Here is a 26,485-nt window from a genome sequence, read left to right on the forward strand (position 1 = left end):
CTCTCTCAAAATAAATAAACTTAAAAAAAATGTTAAATAAATAAAAGAGGGAATTGTTATAACTGAAAGACCCGGGATTCTGGAGTCAGAGATGAAAGTCTAGGCTGTGTCGACCTTGAACCTCAGTGACTTCATCAGGGCAGTGGAGATCCTAATAGTACCACACTCACTCATGGGGTTATGATGATTCAGTTAAATGGCCCATATACAGTGCTTGAAAGAGTCTTGACACTTTATTCACTTCAATAAACGGTAGCCAATGTTACTGCCACTACATTATCATAAATGTTTTGATTATTTCTAGAGGTAAGCCTTCTCAAAAAAAATTTTTTTTAGCGTTTTTATTTATTTTTGAGACAGAGAGAGACAGAGCATGAACGGGGGAGGGGCAGAGAGAGGGGGAGACACAGAATGGAAGCAGGCTCCAGGCTCTGAGCCATCAGCCCAGAGCCCGACGCAGGGCTCGAACTCACAGACTGTGAGATGGTGACCTGAGCCGAAGTCGGATGCTTAACCGACTGAGCCACCCAGGCGCCCCTCAAAATTTTTTTAAAGTTTATTGATTTTGAGAAAGAGAGTGAGGGCAGGGGAGGGGCAAAGAGAGAGGGAGAGACAGAATCCCAGGCAGGCCCTGCCATGTCAGTGCAGAGCCCGACGCAGGGCTCGATCCCACGGACTGTGAGATCATGACCTGAGCCGAAACCAAGAGCTGGACACTTAACCGACTGAGCCACTCAGACACCCCTCAAATTTTTTTTAATGTTTATTTATTTTTGAGGGGGGGAGGGGCAGAGAAAGAGGGAGACACAGAATCCGAAACAGCCTCCAGGCTCCAAGCCCGACATGGGGCTCGAACTCACGGACCGTGAGATCATGACCTGAGCCGAAGTCGGACGCTTAACCAGTTGAGCCACCCAGGCGCCCCCAAAAGTAACCTTTATACCCAACATTGGGGCTTGAACTCACAACCCCGGGATCAAGAGTCGCATGTTTTGCCAACTGAGCCAGCCAGGCACCCCTTGCCTTCCTAAATTTAACAGTCGCGTATTAGAAGCTGCAGGCCCCTTGGATGTCCCAAGGTGTGGCTGGTGTCTGAGACGTGGCCCTTCCTTTCCCCTAGTTCCCACAGCCACAGCTCCCTCTCAGCCTTTGCCCCTGCTCCTGAGTGAGGGTGGGTTCATGGCCAGAGTTCTAAAGGCGCACACCAGAAGGGCCTCAGGAAATGTGCGTGGAAATACGGGGAATTGTGGGCTCCCTTACGTGGAGTTTCAGGGCTGGGTGGACCTGACGAAGAATATCCAGCCAGAATATCCAGGTGACTGTTAACTCCACTGTCTCCTAAGATCCACTGTCCCTTTTGGTTTGGACTTGGAGGCCTGCTGGAGGGTGTTTCCATGGGCTGGGGAGACGGCCCCTGCCAAAGGGGCTGGTGAGCAATAAGCCGGAAGGGCCCCTGTTGCGGGGAGGTCCCGAGCTGAAGCTGAAGGAGCCAATGAGCTGTACTTGGAAGGTCAGATTGGCCGGTCACCGTTCATCCCTCCCTTTGTCAGCCCCAGGCCTGCAGCCCAATCTTGTTGAGGCGTCCCCCTTGGGTCCGGCTACAAAGGAGGACTGTTAAGGCACGGTCAGCCCAGTGCGTTAATGGGGGAAGTGGCACCCGAGTTCAAAGCCATGGGGGCAGCGGGGGTAAGCAGGGGCGCCCTCGAGAGGGACATGGATCTCGGGGACAGTCGGAGACAGAGGTCCAGAGGCCTCCTCCCACGGCCAACCTTGAGAAATTTGGGTTTGACTTTTGTTACGAGAGCTGTTGGGTTTCTTTTTTTTTTTTTTTAATTTTTTTTTTCAACGTTTATTTATTTTTGGGACAGAGAGAGACAGAGCATGAACGGGGGAGGGGCAGAGAGAGAGGGAGACACAGAATCGGAAACAGGCTCCAGGCTCCGAGCCATCAGCCCAGAGCCCGACGCGGGGCTCGAACTCACAGACCGCGAGATCGTGACCTGGCTGAAGTCGGACGCTTAACCGACTGCGCCACCCAGGCGCCCCAAACTGTTGGGTTTCTTTAGCGAAAGTGTCGAACAGCATGGGCCGTGGACAGTGGTGTCCAGAGGCATTGTGGGGAGTGGCCCTCAGAGGGGTGGGGGGACTTTGAGTCAGGAGATGGGGCCTTGGCACAGGGGCGATGTGGGGGAGGAGGCCCTAAGGCAGAGAGTGTGAGAGATGGGAGGGCCCCTGAGGCAGGGACATGGGGGGAGATAGTGGGGAGAGGGGGCCATGACGGGGTGGGTCCTGAATTAGGGGGATGGAGGGAGATAAAGGGGCCCCTGAAAAGGCGGTGGGAGACGGGCCCTAGCCCTGTGTTCCCTCCAGTCTGAAGCCTCCTTTCTGCCTCTTGGATCTCTGCAGGGAGTGGAGCTGCGAGTGTAGGAGGGCCTTAGCACAGACGATCAGGAACCTGGGTTATATCCCTGCTGTGTGACTTCAAGGAAGTCCCTGCCCTCTCCGGGCCTCAGATTGCGCAGCCGTCTATGGGAGTACGGGTTTCCCCTACTATCCAAAATGGAGCGTTCCTATAAAACCTCTCAAAAGCCAAAATGGCGTAAAGTGAAGAGTATCCCCCGCTCTCCAAGAGCTCATGTCACACGACTTGACTTCTCCGAAAGACTTACATTCGTATCTGTTTTGGCTAACTGAAACAAATCTGAAGACCATTTTCCCTTTTACAGAAAAGACCACTATGCGCTCATGTAGGAAAATGTCATTGGTGCAGTGGGCCTGGGCACACACTCACGTGGGGTCTCGGCATCCTGGTCACCCAGACACCTGTGCCGGGAGGCAGGTGGGCCCTGATCTGGCCCCAGGCCCTCCTCTGACTCACATCTCTGGGCTGTGTTGAGCGTCTGACTCTTGCTTTCGGCTCAGGTCATGATCCCACAGTTCGTAGGTTCAAGTCCCAGATCGGGCCCTGCACTGACAGCACAGTGCCTGCTTGGGATTCTGTGTCTCCCTCTCTTTCTCAAAAATAAACAAACATTAAAAAAAAAAAAAAGGTAAACATAGTCTGTGCCATGGTCAGCAACCCCACTCCTAAGCCTGTACCCTGTACAACAGAGATGCGTACATGTGTCCTCATCAGAAGACACTGTTACAATGTTCCTATTTCTAGTGGCTCTCAAAGTTACAGATACATGGGACAATGTGTTCAGGACAAGAAGGCAGACACGTAAGACAACATGTTTGTAAGATTTCATTTATAAAAGCCCAAGAACAAGTGTGGGGGCTGCTGACTAGAAAGGGGCAGGAACTTTCTGGGTGGATGGAAATGTAACGTAACCTTGATCCGGGTGGTGGTTATGCAATGTAATTTTTTTTTTTTAATTTTATTTTAGAAAGAGAGAGAGAGAGTGGGAGAGAGTAGCGGGGGGGGGGGTGGGTGGGGAGGGAAGAGAATCTTAAGCGGACTCCACGCTCAGAGCAGAGCCCCACATGGGGCTCGATCTCATGACCCTGGAATCATGACTTGAGCCAAAATCAAGAGTTGGATGCTCAACTGACTGAGCCGCCCAGGCGCCCTGCAGTGTAATTTTTAAATCATCGAGCTGTGCCCTTAAGAGTTAAGATTTTTGCACTTCACAGAAAACTTATCTCAATAAAAAGAGTGAGAGAATAGCACAGCACTTAGAGGTTGGACATCTTAGGTTCAGATCCCAGATTTGTCACCTCTCAGCTGTGTGACCTTGAGCAAGTCATTTTCCCTCTCTGTGTCTCACACCTTGTGAGGACTGAATGAGCTGATGCACACAGAGTGCTTAGAAGAGGGCAGAATACAGAGCGGGCACTCAACGGATCACCATCATCACCATCGTGGTCGTTGTCCTTGTCACCGGCATTGCCCCGTCCCTTCCCCATCTACTCTGATACGAGAGGCTTTCGAGACTCCCTTCATCTTCCCTGTTCTGATCCCATAATCCCATTGCCTGGCCAATTCAAGCTGTTCTCACTCTAACCTTGGTTGGGTCTAAAACCCCATGACTCTTGGACTCCGAGATTCTGTGGCTCCCAAGCTCGTGCCAGGCAAAATTCCTGAAGCTTCCTGAATCACCCAGCAACAGGTGCCAGCGCCCGCCCACACCCCGGGGCCAGAAAGCAAGTACAACACACACTTCTCTCTCCCCACTGATATATTTGATAATTGTCCAGAACCAGAGATGGCATCAGCCAGGGGTGAGGGGGAGTAAAAAAGAGCCCAGGGAGGGGGCTGGGTGGGGGCAGGGAGGAAGGGACGAGGAGAGGGAGAGGAACAGAGACACAGAAAAGAGAGGGGGGAGTGGGGGGGATGGGGAGAGAAGCCAGCCAGAGGGGAGAGAGGGCGGGAGGCGGGAGGTAAGTTGAGGGGGTGAGGGTCAAGGTGGGGCCACGGGGAGAGAGGGCCCCTCCCCCAGAATACAAAATGGGGGGACTGGTGGGGGCTGTCCTGGGCTTGGGGGGCAGGGAAGAAATGGGCGATGTGGGGGGGGTGAGGTCAGTAGTAGGTTTCCTTCTCCACCCAACCTGGAGACAAAGAAAGAAAGAAACAGAGAGAGACATGGAGACGGGCACAGGAGAGAGACAGAGACGGAGAGGAGGGAGACCAGAGAGCCAGGGAGAGAGAAGTGGGGAAGGGGCGGAGGGGCAGCACAGAGGGAGGTGGGGGAGACACAGAGAGAGGTCAGCACAGGGCTCCGCCCACCTCGCCTCCACCTGCCCCCCTGCCCCCCAGCCTCCCCCCTCCACCCACTGGGCCCCCTCACCCCCGGGGTTCCTGCGCAGGATGAGTTTGCGGATCTCATCGTAGACGAAGATGAGGAAACTGTAGGGGAAGGCACAGAACCACCAGCTGGGCCTGCGGAGAGGGGAGGGCAGGAGGGCCTTGGTGAGGGGTCATAATGGGGGACACAGCTGCAGAGTCTGGAGAACAGGAATGCCACCCTGGGGGGATCCCCCTTGCCCTTTGGGCCCACAGGCGAGGGGTGCCCTGGCCGGGGCCTGCAGGCTGCCCCCTGTGAGGACGTCCTCAGGGGGCAGGTTCAGTGGCACCAGAACAGGGCCTGTGGCGAGCCTGGCGGGCTCAGTCGGTGGAGCGTGTGACTCTTGATCTCAGGGTTGTGAGTTTGAGTCCCACGTTGGGTGCAGAGATGATTTAAAGATAATAAAATCTTAACAATAACAATAATAATAAAAAGAACAGGGACTGTGATGGGGGGCACAGAGGTGGGGCCCAGAGAGACACCAGGAGAGGTGGGGCTTGTGAGGATGTCCTGCAGGGGAGGCTCCTCAGAGGCTCCTGGAGCAGGGTTGTGGGAGGGAGGGGCACTCACTTGAGAGGGTACATGCGGAGGGCCACGTCCATGCCTGGGCAGTAGGACAAGAAGGCAGCGAGGGCCGTCTCCTCAAACAACCCGAAGATGAGGATCTTGTTCCTGGAGGCACAGGTAAGGCTGGGCCCAGAGAACCTAACCCAGCCCCCAATCCCACAGGGACAGGCACACCCAAAGGCAGACGGAGACAGGCAGACCCGGAGTCACACAGAGACACAGACGAGAAGAGACAGAGGCAGAGAGACGGCAGCACAGGAAGATCAAGACAGAGACGGGGCGCCTGCGTGGCTCAGTCGGTTGAGCGTCCGGCTTCGGCTCAGGCCATGATCTCAAGGTTTGTGAATTTCAGCCCCGCATCGGGCTCTGTGCTGACAGCTCAGCGCCTGGAGCCTGTTTCAGATTCTGTGTCTCCCCGTCTCTCTGCCCCTCCCCTGCTCGCGCTCTGTCTCTCTCTCCCTCTCTCTCAAAAATAAATAAACATTAAAAAAACTAAAAAAAAAAAAAAAAAAATCAAGGCAGAGAGACAGAGAGAGCAACAGACACGCACACAGGCGCGGAGAGGTAGAGCCCGCGACACTCCCGCCCCCGGACACACACGTAGAGGCAGACTGAGAGAGAATCCGAGACAGACGGACCACTTGAGAGAAAATCGCTCAGAGGCCAAAGCTGAGACACGGCGCACGAGGGGAGGCACAGACAGACACACAGAGGGGACAGAGAACAGGGCCTCGGGCGGCCAGCCCTCACTTCATGCCCTGCTGGAAGACGGAGTTCCTCCGGGTCTTGCAGATGATCAGGTCGGCCCACTGCACGACCACGATGCTCACGAAGAAGGCCGTGTGGCACGTGAACTCCACCACCTTCCTCTGCTCGTATGTCTGCAAGAGCGGTGACAAGCGGTCAGCGCCCGGGGCCCACGTGCCCCCTGCCCGGGCCCCAGGGCAAGCAGCGACTCTGTCCAGGTGGGGCCTCCCCACTTTGGCTCGTGGCCCTGCGGGAAGAGCAGGGGCTGTACGGGGAAGGAGAGAAGTTAATCGTGGCCTCAGTTGTCCACCAGGAACCGGAGACCCTGCGGGGCTCCCGGGACAACGGACACCAGCCAGGCTTTGAAGGGATACACAGGGACGGAGAAGAAGGCGGCGAAGGCGTCCCGCCTGGTGGGGCAGAGCATGGCCAGGGGACGCGAGGACCTCGGTGGGCTGAGCCAAGGGTGCCAGGGGGCTCCCAGCACCCGGCAGAGGCCTTCACCGCGCCCCTGGGGCAGAGGGGCCGTCCTAAGGAGCAGCCCTGCGTGGCTGGGACAGCCGGCCCCGGGCTCCTGTCGTGGGCAGGGGCGCTGAGCGCTGACCGGGAGGCCCCCATGCTGTGGGGCCCGCTCACTCACCCACTGCTGCCCGTAACTGTCCTCCAGGTCATTGACGGTTCGGTCATCCCAGTTCAGCCGGATGCCCACCAGGTTGCTGGGCAAGAAGCCATTTTCTGCCAGGATCACAAAGTAGGAAAAGAAGCCCCCGAGAGCCTGGATCATTCCTGGGGGTGGGGAGGAGATGAGGAGAAGCTCAGGGAGGGGCCGGCAGCCAGTCCAGGGCACCTATGAGACCCCGTGAGACTCCCACTGGGAGGTCGGTGAAGCCTCCTCGGAACCCACCGCCCAGCCTCATCTGAGGCTGGGCTCCCGGATGGCAACCCGAGGGCGCCACCTGGTGGTGGGCACCTGGGACTGGAGCCTCAGGGAAGGGTCTCACCTGGAGGCTCTCTCCCACCAGAGCCAGGCCACCTGATCATCAGGGAATCCCTGAGAAGGCCCGCGTTTCAGTCTAACAGCCTCCTCAGTGCAGGAGTGATCTCCCCAGGCCTCTGACCACCACCATGAAGCCTCTGCTTTCTGGAACTCTCCTAGCAATGGGGAGCTCAGCACTTCCAAAGGCTCTGCACACATCACCTCCAGCAGCAGGTTGAGGAGGAGGTGGGAGGGGCAGCGGGCTCTGCAGTGGCCAGCCTGGGGCCAACCCTGACCTGCCACTCCGTGTCCCATGTGCTCCTCAGATGCACCCCCACGCCTGTCCTCCAGGTGTGCCGGCCCCACCTTGGTGACCAGCACCCATCTGTAAGTCACTCCTTCCAAACCTCCAGCACCAAGTCCTACTCTCTCCCCACTCATCCAACACAGGGTTTCAGAGTGCTCGTTCTGGGCCAGGCTCTAGGCCCTGCACATCCAGCCATAAATGAGGTGCGGTCCCCAAGTCCTCACCAATCTGCCCGTAGGCCATGCTGATGAGCCTCTCATTGACCAGCTTGTCCGTGCGTGGGTTCCTGGGCTGTCTCTTCATGATGTCACTCTCCGCAGCCTCGTATGCCAAGGAGATGGCAGGGACCTGGGCAGGCAGGGCCACATGAGCCGGGAGTGGGGGACCCTCCCTTCCCGGGGCCCAGAGAGTGGCTGGGGCTCACCATGTCAGTGCCCAGGTCGATGCAGAGGATGGTGATGGTGCCCAGAGGCAGCGGGATGTTGGCCATGATGAACAGTAAGAAGGGTGTGATCTCAGGAATGTTGCTGGTCAGGGTATAGGCGATGGACTTCTTCAGGTTGTCGAAAATCAGGCGGCCTGAGGAAGGGGCAGGCTCAGATCCCGGGCACCCTGGCCCTTTGCCCCTTCCCTGCCTGGTCCCCGAGTCCTTTCCAATCTACCCTCCCACCTGCCCACCTTCCCATGGAGACATCCAGCCATGACGCCCTGTTCAAACATTCTCGAAATATAGCCACTTTGGAGAACTGTTTGGCAGTTTGTATTAAAGCTAACCACCCCTCCCCCCACTGGTAATCCTACTCCTAGGTTTAAATAAGTGTTTACATCCACCAAAAAGTGCAGGAAGGTCCACCATAGCGTTACCACCATAGCCAAAACCTTGAACCGACCCCAATGCCCATCAGCATAGGAGTGGATAAACCAATTACGGTCCATCCACACAACAGAACACCACTCAGCAAGAAAAAGGAACCAGCCGCAGACACACCCAACTCCGTGGATGAATTTCACAGACGTTACGTTGAGTGAAACGTAACACAAACGCGTTCATGCGGCACGACTCCATTTAGATGAGGTTTAAAACTAATCTATAGTGCTTATTTTTAGGAAGGGAGATACGGGCTGGAGGGGACGCGACGAAACCCTAACGGGGCTTTATTCCTGCCACACATGCTCTGCTCTCCCCAAACGTCTGGTGTCTCATCCTGAAGTATCGATGGAGGGGATGATGATTGAAATGTGCTTCGACGCGGGGCCCCTGGGTGGCTCAGTGAGTTGAGTGTCTGACTTTGGCTCAGGTCACGATCTCGCGATTCGTGAGATCAAGCCCCACGTCAGGCTCTGCGCTGACGGTGCGGAGAGCCTATGTGAGATCCTCTCTCTCTCCCTCTATCTCAGCCCCTCCCCCACTGATACTTTCTGTCTCTCTCAAAATAAATACATAGATAGATAAACAAATAGATGGGGCAACTGGGTGGCTCAGTCGGTTAAATGTCGGACTTCGGCTCAGGTCATGATCTCACAGTTCGTGGGTTCAAGCCCCGTGTCGGGCTCTGTGCTGACAGCTCGGAGCCTGGAGCCTGCTTCGGATTCTCTGTCTCCCTCTCTCTCTCTGCCCCTCCCCTGCTCATGCTCTGTGTCTCTCTCAAAAAAAAAAAAATAAATAAATAAATAAACAAATAAATAAATATGCTTCAACATGATCCAGTGTGTATGCTGAGACAAAACAAGATTGGCCATGAGCTGTCGTGGATGGTGACCAGGCTCTTTGCTCTGCTGTGCGGTCTGCCTGGAATTTCCCCTACTGGAAGTTAAACTTTGTGGGGTTTTTTTTCCACCTCAGAGAGGCCTCCCTTGCCCCCTGCCTCCAATCTAGGCAGGACCCTTGATACATAGCATCCCCCCGCTGGGTTGCTCCTTAGGGCTTGTCACAATTTACAGCTAGGTTTGTTATGTTACAATCTGTTTGCTAATTTGTTAAAAGCTGCCGCTCCCACCTCCTTGAGGGGAGGGACCAATCACGTCTGCTCTGCTCACACTGTCTGTCCAGCCCAGTAAATGCCTGGAAAGTGTGAACGGTGTATCCACAGATGTGCGCACTGTGAACACACAGACGACTTGGGGAATAAGAAAGGGGTAACCGTGGCATCTTCTGGGACAAAGGAGACAAGGGATAAGGGCATTTGTCACTTTAGGCGCAGCTTTACTGTTTAGATTCCCCTTGATCATGCATTATTTTTCGCATTGGGGAATGTTTCAAATGTGAGAGAGAAACTGCAAGAAAATGCACCACAGCATGAATAGTGACTATTTCTGGATGGTGAGGTTATGGGTGATTCTAATTTTCTGCTTAATGCTTCTCTTCATTTCCTATAATTATCAGGAATGCCTCTGGTGATCGGAATAAAATTAACTGTGAACAAGCCCCATCTGTGGCCACACTGAGGCCCCTCAGTGTCCCCCACCCTGGACACCAGGCCCGGCCCCACACACGCTCCCTCACACCGCCTCGCCTGTGTGCATTCTGTTCCTCGGCCCAAAACTCCCTTCCCTGCCATTACTCTACGTGAACATTCCAACTCAGCCCTTGGGGCTCCGTATAGTGATCCCTGTCCACTCTGGGAAGCTTCCTTGCTCCCTGACCCCGGGCTGGGGGAGGGGGCTCCACAGGGCTCCCGAAGGACCCTCTGCTTCCCCATCCTTGCATTTAAAGGTATTTTAAAAATGCTTCCACGTCTACATCACCCACCCAACTGGGCCTGCGCTGGGTGATGCTGGGACCCAGAAGTGCGTCAGCACAGCCCCGCCACCAGGGAGCCCCCAACCCCACGGGGTTGAAGGGACAAGCTGAGGCTTCACCGGGACTCAGGAGGATTCTGGTGTCTCCCCACCATCATTCGGCTGCAGCTGAATGGGTCCCTCTTGCCCTTCTCTGACCTCATGCAGGAAACCCAGTCTCCAGGACCACCCCGGCCAACTCACCCTCTTCTACACCTGTGACGATGGAGGCAAAGTTGTCGTCCAGCAGAATCATGTCCGCTGCCTGCTTGGACACGTCAGAGCCGGCAATGCCCATGGCCACACCGATGTCTGCCTTCTTCAGGGCAGGGGAGTCGTTCACGCCATCGCCAGTCACGGCCACGATTGCTCCCTGGAGGGACAGAGAGTGAGGATGACGCCCAGGGGCCTGGCCCCAGCCCCCTCCTCATCAGGGACCAGAAGTCCTGGCCCCTGAGGGACTTCAGGCTGAGCCCACCTGTCTCTGACAGCCCTCCACGATGATGAGCTTCTGTTGGGGGGACGTGCGGGCGAAGACGATCTCCGTGTGGTTCTGCAGGATCTCATCGATTTGCTCAGAGGTGAAGTCCTTGAGGTCAGTGCCATGGATCACACAGGCCTTGGCATCCCTGGGGAGAGCAGAGAGCTGCTCAGGACTCATGGGGATTAGCGGACGGACAGCCAGGCCAACCCAACCCACACCACACAGGAGAGGCAGAGGACCAGGTTCTGAAACCGAGCCTCAGGGAGTATAACTGACTTGCTCAGGGTCACACTGCCTGTGAGCAGGAAAGCTGGGACGCGGCCCTGCACCAAGCTGTCCGTCCTCACGTGTGGAGGGGGAGCAGGACCCAGGAGCCGTGTCAACAGGGGAGACCCAGGAGGAAGGGGCACAGGCGGTCCCAGTGGGAGGCCAGGTGGGGGCAGAAGCCTGAGCCGGCAGGGGCGGGCTCACCGGGGGTTGACCTGGCTGACGGGAATGTTGAGCCGGGCAGCGATGTCCTCCACAGTCTCGTTGCCCTCGGAGATGATGCCCACGCCCTTGGCGATGGCCTTTGCCGTGATGGGGTGATCACCCGTGACCATGATGACCTGTGGGCATGGCGTGGAGACGGTCCAGCCTCCCTGCCGGCCCCTGGGGCCCCGGCCCCGCCTCCCCGGCTGCCCCAGGCCACACCTTGATGCCGGCGCTGCGGCACTTGCCCACTGCGTCGGGGACAGCGGCCCGGGGCGGGTCGATCATGGACATGAGGCCGACGAAGCAGAGGTTGTCCGTGGTAAAGTTCACATCGTCACAGTCAAAGGCAAAGCCCTTGGGAAACTGCTCCTCGGGCAGGTAGTAATGGCAGAAACCTGATGGCAGGACGGGTGGGGGGTGTGAGGGCTCCAGCCTCGGACCGCCGTGCTTCCCGCCCACAGCTCCCAGCCATCAGGGTCCCCACAGTCTGGACAGTCCCAGCCGGCGGGAGAGTCTGTCAACATTTATTGCCTGAAGATGCCTTCCCCTCTCATTCATTCATTCATTCATTCACTCATTCATTCATTCATTCATTCATGGTGCATTCTGGGAGGTGCTGTTCTGAGCCAGGCTCTGGGCGGCATCACACCCCTCCACACCCTCAAGGGCCCCCCAGAGCTGGCCCAGCCCCTGCCCCAACTCAGCCCCACCCGTGGAGCGCACCGAGCACTCGTTCGCCCAGGCCGCCGAGCTCGAGGTAGGCATTCTGGAAGGCCTCCTTCATCTCCTCGTCCAGTGGCTGTTCCTTGCCCTGCAGCAGGATGGTGGAGCAGCGGTCCAGGATGCGCTCGGGGGCGCCCTTCATCACCAGCAGGTATCGGTTGTCGTTGGGGTCCTCGGTCTCGTGGATGGAGAGCTGTGGATAGGGCGGAGGACGGAGGGTGGAGGGTGAGCGTGCCGGGACGTCTCAGGACCAGAAGCTGCCCGCCCCCAGCTGGGGGAGAGGACTCCCCTCTCCACCTCCAACCCCCCTCCAGCTCAGAGCCACGGGTGGTAGGACAGACCACAGCTGGGGCTCCCTCGGAAGGCACTGCCCAAATCTCTCTACCCGAGAGCTCCATCTGGCTCTTGGAGTCTCCCACAGAGATCTCGGCTCACCCCTGCCCATGTCTGTCTCTCCATCTCACAGATATTTCTGCCCATGGGTCTCTCTCACAGAAATCTCAGCCACCCATAGGATGTGTCTCTCTCCCTGCCTCACCCAGCTCCCTCTCACCCCACATCTGACCTGTCACCAAATCTGCTCAGCTCACCTCTCAGATACACCCAGATTCTGACCTCTCCTCACCTCCCCCCTGACCTCCCCCTCCGGCCACCCCCCATCTCTCCTAGGGAATATCACAGCAGCCTCCACACTGAGTCTCTGTGTCTGCCCACCCCAGCCCTTCATGTCGCCTCCCCAAGGCAGCCAGGAGGCTCCTTTAAAAAACGTGAGGCAGGGGCATCTGGGTGGCTCAGTCGGATAAGCGTCCAACTTTGGCTCAGGTCACGATCTCGCGGTTTGTGGGTTCGAGCCCCGCGTCGGGCTCTGTGCTGACAGCTCAGAGCGTGGAGTCTGCTTCGGATTCCGTGTCTCCCTCGCTCTCAGCCCCTCCCCTGCTCACGCTCTATTTCTCTCTCTGTTTCTCAAAAATAAACATTAAAAAAAATTAAAAGAAAAAAACCCACAAAGTGTGAGTCAGTGGAAAACGGTGCAGCCACTTTGCCAAAAGGTCTGGCAGTCCCCTAAAAGGCTCAATGTAGGGGTCCCATCTGGGCCAGCCATTCCCGAGGCACAGGCAAGGTCTGTACGTCCGCACAGAAACGCATGTGTGAACATTCCCAACAGCGTCAGACACAGTAGCTGAGGGGGGCGAACAACTCGTATGCCCATCAGCAGGGGAACGGGATGAACCAAATGGGGAGTATCTAGACGATGCAACATTATCCCGCCGCGCAGAGGTCTGCTTGCACACCCACTACAACGCGGACGGACCCCGAGAACGCTACACTAAGTGAAAGACGCCAGTCACAAAAGGCCACGTGTCATACGATTCTGTTCCTATGAGATGTCCAGGATAGGTCAACACAGAAGAGACAGAAAGTAGGTTAGTGGTTGCTTAGGGATCGGGGAGATGGGGGACGTGGGCGGGGGGGGACGGGCAATAGCTAAGGAGTGATGGGGCCTCCTTTCGAGGTGATAAAATGTTCCGTGGTCGTGTAGTTGATTCCACTTATCTGTGAATATACCAAAATGCGGAATTACAGACTTTACGTGGGTGGCCTACGGTATGTGAGTTATACCTCGATGAAACGCTTTAAAAAACATTTTTTTTTATGTTTATTTATTCTTGAGAGAGAGAGTCAGAGCATGAGCAGGGGAGGGGCAGAGCGAGAGAGGGACACAGAATCCGAAGCAGGCTCCGGGCTCCGAGCTGTCAGCACAGAGCCCGACACGGGGCTCGAACTCATGAACCGTGAGATCACGACCTGAGCTGAAGTCGGACGCTTAACCGACTGAGCCACCCAGGCGCCCCTCAATGAAATTCTTTTAAAAAACATGAGTCAGGTCCCATCTCTCCTCTGTTCAGAGCCCCCCCGTGGCTCATGTCCCTCTTAGAGTCACAGTTGAGTCCTCCCCACGGCCCACAAGCCCATTGGGACCTGACCAGGCACCCACTGCCCTGGCTCACCGCTCCATCATCCTGGCTGCCTGGCTGTTGTTCAGACACATCAGGAAACCCCTGCCTCAGGGCCTTTGCACATGCTGGGCCCACTGCCTAGCACAGTCTTCCCCCAGACACCCGCAGCTGGCATATTCTGTATCTCCTCCTGCCTTTGTCATCGTCTGTCTTCTAGCACTAGAGTATAAGTTCCATGTGAGGGGAGACTCTCCTGCTTCACTCACTGCCACAGGTACCAGCACCTAAAACGTATGTGCCTGACATGCGGTGGCTGCTCAAAAAAATGGATTTGTTGAATGAATGAGAGATCTCTGGCCGGCACTCACTCCCTGCTGCAGGATGACCTCCATTCCTCTGCCTCCCACTCTGGCAGAGACCTTACTCTCACTCTTGGGTCTGCCTGTTCCTTACCTAACCAGGTCGATACTATCATTCCCATTTTACAGACGGTGAAACCAAGGCTCTGGGAGGTTAGTAACTGGTCCAAAACGAGGGGGCAGCGGGGCAGGGGTGACCACCTATAGGCATTAGAGACTGCGGCCCAGGCTCGCTCTCCCGGGCGGCCCAGAGTACCTGGTATTTGTTGGTAGAATTGAAGGGAATCTCGGCCACTTTCTTGTTCCGTTCACGCATCAGCTTCACGGAGCCGGAGGACAACTCGATGCACTTGAGCAGGGCAGACTCTGAGGCATCCCCGGCCACGTCCCTCTAGGGGAAAAGAGGGCTGTGAGCGCGGAGCAGCGGGCGGTGGGCGTGGGCAGGGCCGAGGCGAGGCGGGCAGCTGGACCCACCTTGAGCACGGGGATGTTGTCCTGACCTCCCTTGAAGACGGCACGATTGCAGAGTCCGGCGATGTGGGACAGGGCTACCCAGGTGTGCGAGCTCTTGTCGAACGAGGTCCCTGAAGGAGGCATGTGTCACAGGTCACGGCGTCTCGGGGGCCAGACCCCCCCCCCCCGGTCCCTGCCTGGGCCCCACTCTCACCTGACTGGTCCTCAGTGGTGTCAGCCTCATGGATCTGGTTGTCAAACCACATGTGGGCAACCGTCATGCGGTTCTGGGTGAGGGTCCCCGTCTTGTCCGAGCAAATGGTGGATGTGGAGCCCAGGGTCTCCACGGCCTCCAGGTTTTTCACAAGGCAGTTTTTCCGAGCCATGCGCTTGGCGGTCAGCGTCAGACACACCTAGGGGACGTCCAAGGGCCGGCAAGTTACAGGTAGAGGCCGGCCGCAGGGCTGGACCGGCAACGTGAGCACCAACAACCCACCCGCCCGGCCCAGAGACAATCCGGGATGGCCCGTGGAAGAGTTAAGCGTCAGTGAAGCGTCCGACTTCGGCTCGGGCCATGATCTCGCGGCCCGTGAGTTCGAGCCCCGCGTCGGGCTCTGTGCTGACCGCTCGGAGCCTGGCGCCCGCTTCGGATTCTGTGTCTCCCTCTCTCTCTCTGCCCCTCCCCCGTTCATGCTCTGTCTCTCAAAAATGAACAAACGCCAAATCATTCCGTCGATATGAAATACAAAAACTACACTGCTTAGAAGCCGGGGTAGGGGTTACCTTTGGGCTGGTGGGGGGTGCAGGGGGAAGCCGAATAAGGTCTTGAGGGGGTTTCTGGGGAACTCGATCTGGGTATGGCTGACACAGGTGCATGCTGATTCAGCAGCCTGTGCGTCTGTACGCGCGCCCCCAGGTATGCGCACGCCATGTCTATAAAAAGCCTTTGACCTACCCTAGCTTTGAACACGCTAATATGGAAAATGCTCCAGGATATATTAAGTAAAAGAATTGGGGCGCCTGGGTGGCTCAGTCGGTTGAGCGTCCGACTTCGGCTCAGGCCATGATCTCGCGGTTCGTGAGTTCGAGCCCCGCGTCGGGCTCTCTGCTGACAGCGCAGAGCCTGCTTCGGATCCTGTCTCCCTCTCTCCCTCTCTGCCCCTCCCCTGCACTTTCCCTGTCTCTCAAAAATAAATAAGTGTTAAAAAAAAAAAGTAAAAGAATCAAGGAGCAGATCAGGATTCCTGGCACAGTCCCTTCTATGCACCCTGAAAACAGCATTTACCCACACGCTGTCATATGCCCGCACCTGCTGGGCAGCGGGAGGGTGGGGGAACCGCTTTCTTTTTTAACTATTTCCGTGTATCCTTTAGACTTTTTACCGTGAAAGCGTACTTCTTAATTTTGTACGTGAATTTAAAAAGGGCCAGGACCGCGAGCCCCTTGTGCCTTGCAATGTGTCTCAAGATTCTTGTGCGCTTGTTTTGTGAGGCGGGCTTTCTGAGTCCCCAGGCCCCGTCGTCCAAGATCTAGGAGGCTGGGCCCTCGGTGTGCAACCTGTCCTCACCAGGAAAATTGCAATCAGGCCCCCCGCCCCCCTCTTCCCTCAGACGTGGGAGTCCGGGCCTTACAGTGACAGTGGCCAGCAGGCCCTCCGGCACATTGGCCACGATGATGCCGATGAGGAAGATGACAGCCTCAAGCCAGGTGTATCCGAGGATGAGGGACAGGATGAAGAAAGAGACGCCCAGGAAGACAGCCACGCCGGTGATGAGCTGGATGAAGTGCTCTATCTCAATGGCGATGGGCGTCTTGCCCACCTCCAGCCCCGAAGCCAGGGTGGCAATGCGGCCCATGACAGTGCGGTCACCCGTGGCCACCACCACACCTCGAGCCGTGCCTGTGGGGTCAGAGGGGGTTAGGCTGAGGTGGGGATGGGGTCTCGGTGAAGTTCAGAGGAACCCCGAATCCCAGATGCACAGCCCTCCGTGTGGCCCAGCCCTGCCCCAAGCTGGGAGCCCCCGGCACACCCTGCCTCACCTTCCACGCAGTTGGTGGAAAAGAAGGTGATGTTCCGAGTCTCCAAGGGGTTGTCGTGTGTGCAGTCGGGAGAGCGGGTCTGGGGCTCTGATTCGCCAGTCAGGGAGGAGTTGTCCACCTGGGGGTGGGTGAAAGGAAAAAGGGCTCAGCCCTGGGATCAGGGAGCATTTGTCCAGAGGACACCGGGGCCGAAGCCCGTATCCCTGGAGGTCACAGCTAGAAGCCGGGAAACCTGGGCGGGTGAGTGGTGTCTGGGGGGCTAGAGGTTGGGCTCTTGAAGGAGGGAAGCAGAGGTTTCTTGCCAAGGTCTAAGATATTGATGGGTCTGAGGGGTGGCGACCAGGGGCCTGGACTCCTGGGTCCTGCAGGAGGAGGGGATGTGGGCTTGACCCCTGAGTCTGAGGAAGGAGGGGCTGGGGGCCTCGACTCTTAGATCTGAGGGAGGAGTGGGCTGGGGGCAAGACTCCTGGGTCTGAGGGAGGAATGGGCTAGGGGCTTGACCCCCGAGTCTGAGGGGGGAGGGGCTAGGGGCCTGGACTCTTAGGTCTGAAGGAGGAAGGAACTGGAGGCAGGAATCCTGGGTCTAAGGGAGGAGGAGCTGCGGGTCTGGACCCCCAGGTCTGAGGGAGGAGGAGCTGGGGGTCTGGACTTCTCTGAGTCTGAGGGAGGAGGGGCTGAGGGCCTGGACTCCTGGGTCTGAGGGAGGAGTGGGCTAGGGGCTTGACCCCTGCGTCTGACGGAGGAGGGGGCTCGGGGCAGGACTCCTGGGTCTGCGGGGGGAGGGGCTGGGATCCCGGACACTTGAGCCGCTCCAGGGAGGACAGGCCCACCTTGCAACCGTGGGCTGAGATGATTCGCAGGTCGGCCGGGACTCGGTCTCCACCCTTGATCTCCACCAGGTCCCCGACCACCACCTCCTCAGCATTCACCTGCATCTTCTCACCCTCCCGGATCACCAGGGCTTGCTGGGGGCAGAAGGGAGAAGAGTCAGCATCCCGGCTCTCTGCCTGGGGTTGTATGGCACACCTCACCCCCGCATTCCGACTCCCCGCTGGCCCCTTCCTGGGCTCCACTCACCTGGGGAACCATGTTCTTGAAGGACTCCATGATCTTGGAGCTCTTGGCCTCCTGGTAGTAGGAGAAGCAGCCGGTGATGATGACCACGGCTGCCAGCACGATGCCCAGGTACAGCTGTGGGGAGACACAGGGTCACACCCCACAGCCACTCGCCTTGACATGTGCAGAATCCGGGAAGGGAACGATGAGTCAGTGGGGGGAGGGGGAAGGGTCTGTGTTTGTGCGTCTGGCCGCAGGCTGCGTGGTCCGTGTGTCTGTCGGCCCGTTCGTGTTTGAGACCCTCTTTCTGCACATGGGTGTGTTTGAGTCTATGGGTCAGTCCGTGTCTCTGTTTTGCGTGTCCATCTATCTTTCCGCCTATGTTAGAGAGTCTGAGTGTATGCTATTATCCATCCACGTGTCTGTCGGTGTTTAGGTCAGTGTGTCCGTCTGTCCGACTGTCTGCATGCCTGGCTTTAAATTCACGGCGCTGTGTTTGAGACTTTGTATGTAGATCTCTTTCTGTCTCTCTCTGTCTGCCTAGGTCTGAGACTCTGTGTCTATCTGCCTGTAGGTTTCACCTTTTTTTTTTTTTAAGTTTTATTTATTTATTTGTTTGTTTATTTATTCATTTAGTCCTGTGTCTGTCAGTCTACGTCTGTGTGTCTGTGTGCCTGTGTGTCTGTCCTAGGCAGGTGTGTTTGAATCTCTGTCCAGGCGTGACTGTGTTGACTTTACATGTGTTTGCAGGCATACTGTGCACGCGTGTGCGTGCATGTGCGTGTGCGAGGATCTCTACGTAGCCAGTGTGTGGCTCTGTGTTTATGGGCACAGTGTCTATTGAGACTGTGGCCCCTGCTGTGTGTCCCCTGTGTTGGGTGATGGGTCACGACAGACCAGCAGGTAGGCATGCCTGGCTCTCTACATGGGTGTACTCACTTTTTGGGGTATCTTTCAGGCCATGACCACCTGGTGGAGCCTGTCCCCAAGGCCACTGAGATCACAAAGCCTTAGGATAGCACCTCAGCTCACGCATCTGGCTGTGTGACCTTAGACAAGTTACCTGGCTTTTCTGAGCCTCGGTTTTCCTCATTCCTTCTCTGGTTCCCTCACCGAGTGATGATGAAAGTCAGATGGGAAAAGAGTTGGAGACTGGGCTCTGAGAAGTCTGGAGGGGTGGGAGAGGCAGGGTAGGATGTGTGCCCCTAAATGCATAGGCCCTTGCGCAGGGCCGGGGGGAGGGCACTCACGTTGTCGCCAGAGGGATCGTCCTCTGTGCCGGCCTGGATGCCATAGGCCAGGAAGCAGAGGATGGCTCCGATCCACAGCAGGATTGAGAAGCCCCCGAAGAGCTGGCGGCAGAACTTGACCCATTCTGGGGTGGTGGGTGGTGGTGTGAGCGCATTAGGCCCATCCCGGGCCAGGATCTCCTGGGCTTTGCTGTGGGTCAGACCCTGGGGGACACAGGATTCACACAGAACCCTCCCTGAGCAACCCTGGCACCCCCACCTGCACGAGTACCCCAGGCACCCAGGGGTCCTGGCCCCCAGCCCCCTCCCCCCTCAGGCCCAGCCGCACCTGCACGCAGTCTGTGTTGTATTTCCGGCAGACCTCTTCCACGGACATCTTGTGCTCTGTCTGGGGAACGAGAGTTTGTGGGGAGGCGGTGAGAGCCTCTCCGGGGAGGAGCAGGACCTGACAGCCTCAGGCCCATCCCCGGCCTGGATCTCCTGTCTGGGAGGGTGCGCGGGCACAAAGGGTGGGGCTTACCATAGCCACCTCCTTCTTGAGGTCATCCAGGTCCCTGCGGTCTTTGGTGCCCTTGCTCTTCTTGGGCGAGCCCTTGTCATCTTTCTTGTCCTGCGAGGTGGCGACACGATAGCTGTCAGAGCCACCAGACTGCGGGCGAGAAGGGGTTACAAGGGGGACACCGGCCCTCCGTGCCCCACTCTCACCCCTGCCTGCTTCTGTACGGGTCTGGGGGTCTCAGTCTGTCTCCCAGGGCTCACCTGCACCTCCCTGTCTCTGCCCTGTGTCTCTGTGGGGGTGTCTCTCAGAACCGTGGGTCTTGTCTCTTGCAACTGGCCTCACCATCTGACTCCATGTTATCTCTGGGCCTCTGCCCCCCAGGGTCTCCGTCTGGGTCTGTCTGGGCTTCTCTCTGTTTCTGTGCCTACTCCTGCGGGTCTTTCCCCCTCTCTCTGGGCCTGTCCAAACTCCCCGAGCGTCCATCTCTTGCTACGTCTGTCTGTCTCTGTCTCTGGGTCTGTCTCTCCAGGTCTCTGTGCCTCTCTTGTCTTATTGCTCTCCTTTGTCTGTCTCCTGCCTCTTCATATTTCCATCCGTCTCTCTGTGGCTGTTTCTTTCCCTGATCTGTCTCCCTTGTCACTTCATGTCACCCGTCTCTCTTCCTCTGAGTCTCTTGGCGTGTGTCTCTGTATAGTTTTGTCTGTCTGTCTGATCTCTGGCTCTTTATGTCTCTCTGTCTCATATAATGTCCGTTTCTGTCTCTTGAACCATCTCTCCCCGAGCCTGGCTGAGTCTCTCTCTGGGTTCTCGTATCTCTCCAAGTCGAAGTGTTGTGGGATCTCAGAAGGTCTCTGTGTATCAGTATTTTCTGTCTCTGTGTCGTTCTCCGTCCTTATTTCTGTTCCTCTCCTTCTTGTGTCTCTGTCTTCATCTCTTGAGCTGTCTTCTTCTCTGGAATGCTGGGCGTGTCGCTCCCTATCTCCTTTTTCAACCACCTTGTCTGTCTACCTCTCACCATCCCACTCTGCAACCTTCCCGTCTGTCTCTTTCGGGTCTGTCATGGCATCTCTGTCCTTCCAGCTCCAGATCTCCCCACTATGTCATTCTCCCTGTCTTCTCTACCCGGCTCTTTTCCTGGGCTCCTTTCCCCAGCTCCATGGATGTCTCGGCCTCTGTCTCTCAAAGGACCCAGCAAATCTCAAGAGGCCTCACAGGCTTGGCAGGAATGGAGAGGAAAGGTGCAGGTGTTGGGTCACAGCTGGGACAAAAGCCCCGGAAGCAGGCTGCTATGCACAGGGATGGTGGCCGGCTGGATATACAGCCAGTCCTGAGGGCCTTAACTGACAAGCTCTGTGGGCCCTGGCCTCCCTCTTGGGGGTCGGTGGGAGCCACGGACAGCTCTGTACAGGCGATGGGCAAGGTCAGGTCTCTGGAGGACAGACTAGGAGGTGGCTACGATCTGGGGTGCAGAAGGGCAGGACGCAAAAGCCCCAGGCCTGGCTTGAACTGGATGCAGTGTGAGGGGGTGAGTGAGGTTCTAGTCCGGGAGCCCGGGCGAATGGAGAAGGCAGTGTCCCTGGAGGCCGGCAGGAGAGGCGGGGCCGGGCCAGGTGCTGGAAGAGGGCTGCTGACGGATCCTGCGGGCCCAGAGCCAAGCTGGGATCCCAGGCTCAGGCAGCTCAGCGCTAATCCCCTCGTGACCTTGTAGAGGGCTGAGCTGCCTGCCGTCTGCCCCCAGACCCAGAGGCTGAGCCTGGGGGTTACTGCGGCCTGGAGGCCCAGGAGCCTCTGAGAGAGTTTCGGGGGGTGGGAGGGAGGCTTGGCCCCGGGCCAGCCCTGCAGCAGCACTGCGTCTGACTCAAAAGCACAGAGGCCTGGGGGACAGGGAGGGCACATCTCCATTCCCGGAGCCAGGAGGGGTCTTACCTCCCCACAGGGGTGGACCCACGGATGGAGAGAGGTGGGACAGAAGGTCACGGGGTCAAGGTAGAGAAATGAGGGGGAGGACACAGGAGAGGAGAGAGATGGGGTCCTGGCAGGAGTTGGGGAGAAAACCAGCAGCCCACCCCTGAAACCTCAGGAAAAGCTGGGAGAAAATATTTGGAGGAAGGAGGGGCTGGGGACCCTGGACCCCTGAGTCTGAGGAAGGAGGGGCTGGGGGTCTGGATTCTGGGTCTGAGGGAGGAGGGGCTGGGGGCCTGGACCCCTGGGTCTGAGGGAAGAGGGGCTGGGGGCCTGGACTCCTAGGTCTGAGGGAGGAGGGGCTGGGGGCCTGGATTCCTGGGTCTGAGGGAGGAGGGGCTGGGGGCCTGGATTCCTGGGTCTGAGGGAGGAGGGGCTGGGGGCCTGGACTCCTGGGTCTGAGGGAGGAGGGGCTGGAGGCCTGGACTCCTGGGTCTGAGGGAGGAGGGGCTGGGGGCCTGGACTCCTGGGTCTGAGGGAGGAGGGGCTGGGGGCCTGGACTCCTGGGTCTGAGGGAGGAGGGGGTGCAGGGCTGGAGTCTGGATCTGAGGGAGGAGGGGTTGGGGGCAGGACTCCTGGGTCTGAGGGAGGAGGGGGGTGGGGACACCCCAGTCGCTGGCAGGCGAGCCTTGGCTCCTGCTTGCCCTTGCTATGACCAGACTCCCTTGGGGGCGGGCTTCCATCTGCTGGAGGGGGAGCCGAGGCTTTCCCAGTCAAGGCAGGAGGCCCAGATGGGCGCACTGCGGGGCGGGAGCGCCTCTGAGGGTGGGGGACACGCCTGTCTCGCCGCAGCCAGTCTCTGCGTCTCCTCACCGTTTTCCGCTGTCCGCCTCCCCCTGACACCCTTTAGCTCACGCAGCTTCTGCACCTTGGCCAGCCTCCCCCCCCCCCCCGAAAAGGGTGTCTGGGGCCTTCATCTCTGAGCATCTCTTCCTCCACTTCCCCTTTTGCTTTCTGCCTCCTCCTCCCATCCTTCAAGCTGACTTTGGTCATGTCTGGGTAGGAAATGTCTGTCCTTGGGTCTCTTAACGTCAGACTCAGTTTCTCTCTTTGTCTCTGTATGCCTCTCCATGTCTTTGTCTCACCCATGTCTCTGCATGTCTCTCTGACCATGTCTTTGTCTCTGTGTCTACGTCTCTTTCTCTCTGGCTCTTTCGGAGCATCTCTCTCTGTCTCTGCCTGTTTCTTTCGCTCTTTCCATATGTTTCTGCCTCTCTGCCTCCAATGTCTAAAGAGCCTCTCTTCTGTCCCCTTCTTTTCCTAATGCCTCCCTTCCTTCTCTGGGGCACGCAGCCTCAGTCCTCTCCCCTAATCTGCCCACAGTTCCCCTCCTTCCATTCCACTTACCTGGAAGCCATCACTGACTCTCACCTCCCCCCTTCTCTCTCCCAGTCCTCTCCCCATCCAATTCTTCTCCATCCCCCTCGCCCACCCCAAGTCACAGATTTGCAGCCCCACCCCCACCTCCATCCTTGGGCCCATCAGCCTTCATCCGCCATCTTTCTCCCCATCCCTCATACTCCCTCTCCATTAGTCTCTCCCATCCGGACCCTCTGTCTTCATCCTACCCAGCCCAGCCCACGCTCCTCCTTCTCCCACTCTCCCCCACATGGCCCCGCCCCAGACACGCAGGGAGGAATCCAGGGCTGCAGAGGGGATCAGGTGGTCAGCCAGGGAAGGAGGCGGCATCTGCTGGAGAGACTCACAGACAGACAAGGACACACGGACACAGAGGCAAGGGCATAGCCAGACATGCACGATACACTCCCCCCACCCCCCACCCTCCACCTTTGCACACATGCGCCCTCAGCCAGGCACTCAGTCTCCCTGCCATGGCTCTCCTGCTTCTCCCAGCCCCCCCATATCAGCTTCCCCAGATTAGGGGCTGGACACACACCACAGCCCCAGGCCACGCGCCGCACTGCGGAGCCCCCCCATCCAGGCCTGGAAGGAGAAAGAGAGGTCATCTGGTGTTCATCCCACAGCCTGGGCCTGTCCCCACCCGGCCAGGGAAGCGGAGGGGTTTCAACACCCCCAGACACAAACACCAGCTCTCAGACACACCCAGACACGACTGCAGACAGACACAACCTGGGGCCGCCGGATCGCCGGCAGACGGTGCTGGCAGGACCTGACAGAGCCAGGAGCTCACACACGCGCACACGCACACGCACACGTACGATGGAGCATGCCACCACACCAGGTCAGGCAGAGATGCCGAGGGCCGGTCGGTGCCCCTCGGACCCCGCACACAAAGACACGCCAACATACGCCACAGACCCCGCGGCCCCAGGCGGCCCAGTGCACACGCTCAACCGGGGCACACCAGACGGACGGGCCGGGTCACGCAGACCTGGCCGCGGAGCGCAGGGGTCCCGGAGCCCCAGCCTCCCCCCTCCCTCCCCCCCCCCCCGCAGACACCCAATGACACTGGACCCACAATGTCGCACACACGCACGGCCCGGCCGGCCCGAGCACCTACCCCCATCTTGGCGGCTCCGGGGGAGAGGGGCGGGCGGGCGGGGCGGGGGCCGGGGCAGAGGCCTCAGGGCGGGCTCAGGCGCGGGCTCGGGCTGGGGGGCCTCTGCAGCGCCCGCGCCTCGGTCCGCGCGTCCGTCCGGCCGGCAGCCCTCCCGCACTGAGTCTGCGGCGGCCGCCGCCTCCGCCTCCTCATATGCCCGCGCCCGCGGGGGGGCCGGAGCCGGCCAATCAGGGGCGCCGCCGCCCTGACGGATGGCCCGCGGCCCCGCCCCCGGTACTGCAGCTGTCCTCCCCGCCCCCCAGCCTCCGCAAAGTGGCGGCACCGCCGAGGAGGGGGAGCGCTGCGGAAGGGGGGATCCCGGAGACCCCGCAATGAGGGGCTTGGAGACCCTCGCGGTGGGGGGTGGCGCTTCCGAGGAGGGGGCGCTGAGGGAGAGAGAGTCCCGAAAACCCCCTCACGGTGGGGGTGTTGCCACCAGGAAGAGGGCTGCGCTGTGGGAGGTGGACACACCGGGTGGGGGGAAAGCCCCGCAAACCGCCACGATAAGGCAGGGGGCCCAGAACCCCTCCCTCCGCAGTGAGGCGGGGGCGGGGGGCTGGAAACCGTGTGGGGGTGCTGTTCAGGAGGGGGAGCTTGAGGGAGCTTAGGAGGCAAGGAAGACCTCACACTGAGACCCCCTCACCCTTTGCCCCGACACACAACTGCACGGGTCCACGGCAGACACGTCACAGCCAGAGGCCCCCACCAAGCCTCGTACTCATCCATAACTGTCACCTAGATAGCCCAGATGGGGAGGACACACAACCCCCCCCCAGCTTCACAATCACATTCCAGAACACACCAGCTTGTACCCTCACGTGCCTACTACACCACCCCATCACACAACCCTAGAGATTCACCAACGCGTGGAAATAAAACACACGCCCTCCCATCACAAAACAGAATCACAATCACAGTCATAAAGTGCCACGTAGATTAACACACACCCTCAGAACACTACATCACAGACATGCCTATCACACACTCGACCATACCTGGCCCCGTACCATTTCACGTAGGGACCGACAACCACGAAACCCGTAAATCCATAGACCAACACATATCCACACTCGGCACCATTGCACACACATAGGCCTTACGCAGCCTCACACACCACACGAGCCTTTGTTGTGGACACTGCTGCAGAATCACACAACAGCACACACATCAGCACACACGCCCCCCCCCCCCCCCAGCGAGCAAAAGCCCACAGGGCACAATTGCCAAAGCGTTGCTAATTGTGAATGACAGGCAAAAAGGTGCACACAGAGTGACACACAGCACAATTCACAGAAATAGATCACGCGACACCATCCCACACACTTCCCACACTACACACATCATATAGTATAGTGCGATCACATACACCTCTGCTGTACCTGCAAACACAACCCAATGCCCCCACCCACATGCCACACACATCCCATCTCGGTATGCACACACACAGGCTTGGCTAGCACACACACCTTGGCCTGCCACACACACACACACACACACACAACACCCCATCAGTCACCCACTGAAGCCTAAGGAGTGTCACAGCCTTTCACCCCCACCCCTTGCTCTATGAGGAACACCCCACACTTTCCCTAGGGCCTGTCGAAGGGGCAGAGAGCAAGGGAAAGCTTGTCCCTGTAGTTTTCTCGGAAAGTGGGAGTGGATGTGTGGGGGACACAGGCAAGGGGCACAGAGTGAGCCTGGTGTGTATGGGGGGTGGGTGGGTAGTGAAGGTTACGGACCTGGTCAGGGAAATATGTGAAAGGCTAAAATAAAGGCTAGAGTGAGACACACACAAAAAGATAGAAACAGAGAGACAGATATTCAAAGCCGAAGAGAGACAAGCGTGGACGAGGAGACAGGGCCAGAGAGTAAAAGCGGCGTAGGGAGTCATCTTCTTTGGCTTTCCCCAGCACCCAGAGCCTCGGCCCAATCCTGTACTCTGACCCATCCCCATCCCTCCCTGCTGTCCCTTGTTGCCATGGTAATAGGGAGGCCGAATATGCAGCAAAGGAGGCTGGGCCTGCAGACCTGGCCTGTCTCCATGGAGACTGGGGAAGGGGGGGGAGCCACATCTTCTAGCCCAGGTGGTTGGCACCCAGGTCCCCTCTGCAATTCTGCCCCCTTCCTGGGGGCGTGTGTGGTGGGGGGAGGACCCATATCATCCCTCCCCCCCTACACACCTTGCCTGTTTCTGGCAGGGATGGGCCTGGACCATGGGGAAAGGGATGGGGGGACAGGGACAGAGATGCCTAATAGGGTGTTTGGATCCCTGGAGATTCTAGGCTCTCTCCTCCATTCTCCAGTTGTGCTGGGGGAGACCTTGGCCCCCCCACATGACACCCCAGATACAGGCTATGTCCCCCCCTTATGCACTCCCTCCTCAGACACTAGCCTGGTGAGACTGATGACTGTGCACCGTGCTCCCAGCGCGAGGCTCTGCGGAAGTTGAGGGGGAGGAGGGAAGACTTAGGAAGGTCACAGGGATGGACAGGGACAGGGGAGCTCAGTGAGAGAAACATAAGGAGAGACTTAAGAAGAAATAGA

General features: G+C 58.2%; 1 protein-coding gene across 1 annotated transcript; it reads right to left on the reverse strand.

The window, feature by feature from the left end:
• Positions 1-4,522: 4,522 nt before the first annotated feature.
• ATP1A3 (ATPase Na+/K+ transporting subunit alpha 3) lies at positions 4,523-24,951 on the reverse strand. Its single transcript, XM_047079100.1, has 25 exons — positions 24,937-24,951; positions 24,020-24,242; positions 23,903-23,964; positions 19,480-19,569; positions 19,288-19,347; positions 18,960-19,163; positions 17,731-17,844; positions 17,484-17,618; positions 16,654-16,771; positions 16,245-16,513; positions 14,828-15,026; positions 14,635-14,744; positions 14,417-14,551; positions 11,844-12,036; positions 11,340-11,515; positions 11,118-11,254; positions 10,641-10,791; positions 10,367-10,535; positions 7,809-7,963; positions 7,609-7,732; positions 6,742-6,887; positions 6,105-6,235; positions 5,358-5,459; positions 4,791-4,882; positions 4,523-4,551 (listed from the first exon to the last, which is right to left on the reverse strand). The coding sequence occupies exons 1-25, from the start codon at positions 24,949-24,951 to the stop codon at positions 4,523-4,525; spliced, it is 3,339 nt and encodes a 1,112-aa protein (XP_046935056.1).
• Positions 24,952-26,485: the final 1,534 nt, after the last annotated feature.

This window comes from Lynx rufus, unplaced genomic scaffold (genome assembly GCF_022079265.1).
Source record: "Lynx rufus isolate CCGP_SWC_20201006 ecotype Redwood Valley unplaced genomic scaffold, mLynRuf1.p SCAF_16, whole genome shotgun sequence".
Lineage (NCBI taxonomy): Eukaryota > Metazoa > Chordata > Mammalia > Carnivora > Felidae > Lynx > Lynx rufus.

Excerpts from the sequence above, each read along its gene's own strand:
- ATP1A3 (XM_047079100.1), bottom strand. Across the intron at positions 11,516-11,843 it reads CCTGGGCGAACGAGTGCTCG|GTTTCTGCCATTACTACCTG; the intron begins GTGCGCTCCACG and ends TCCTGCCATCAG. Across the intron at positions 5,460-6,104 it reads GTCTTCCAGCAGGGCATGAA|GAACAAGATCCTCATCTTCG; the intron begins GTGAGGGCTGGC and ends CTGTGCCTCCAG.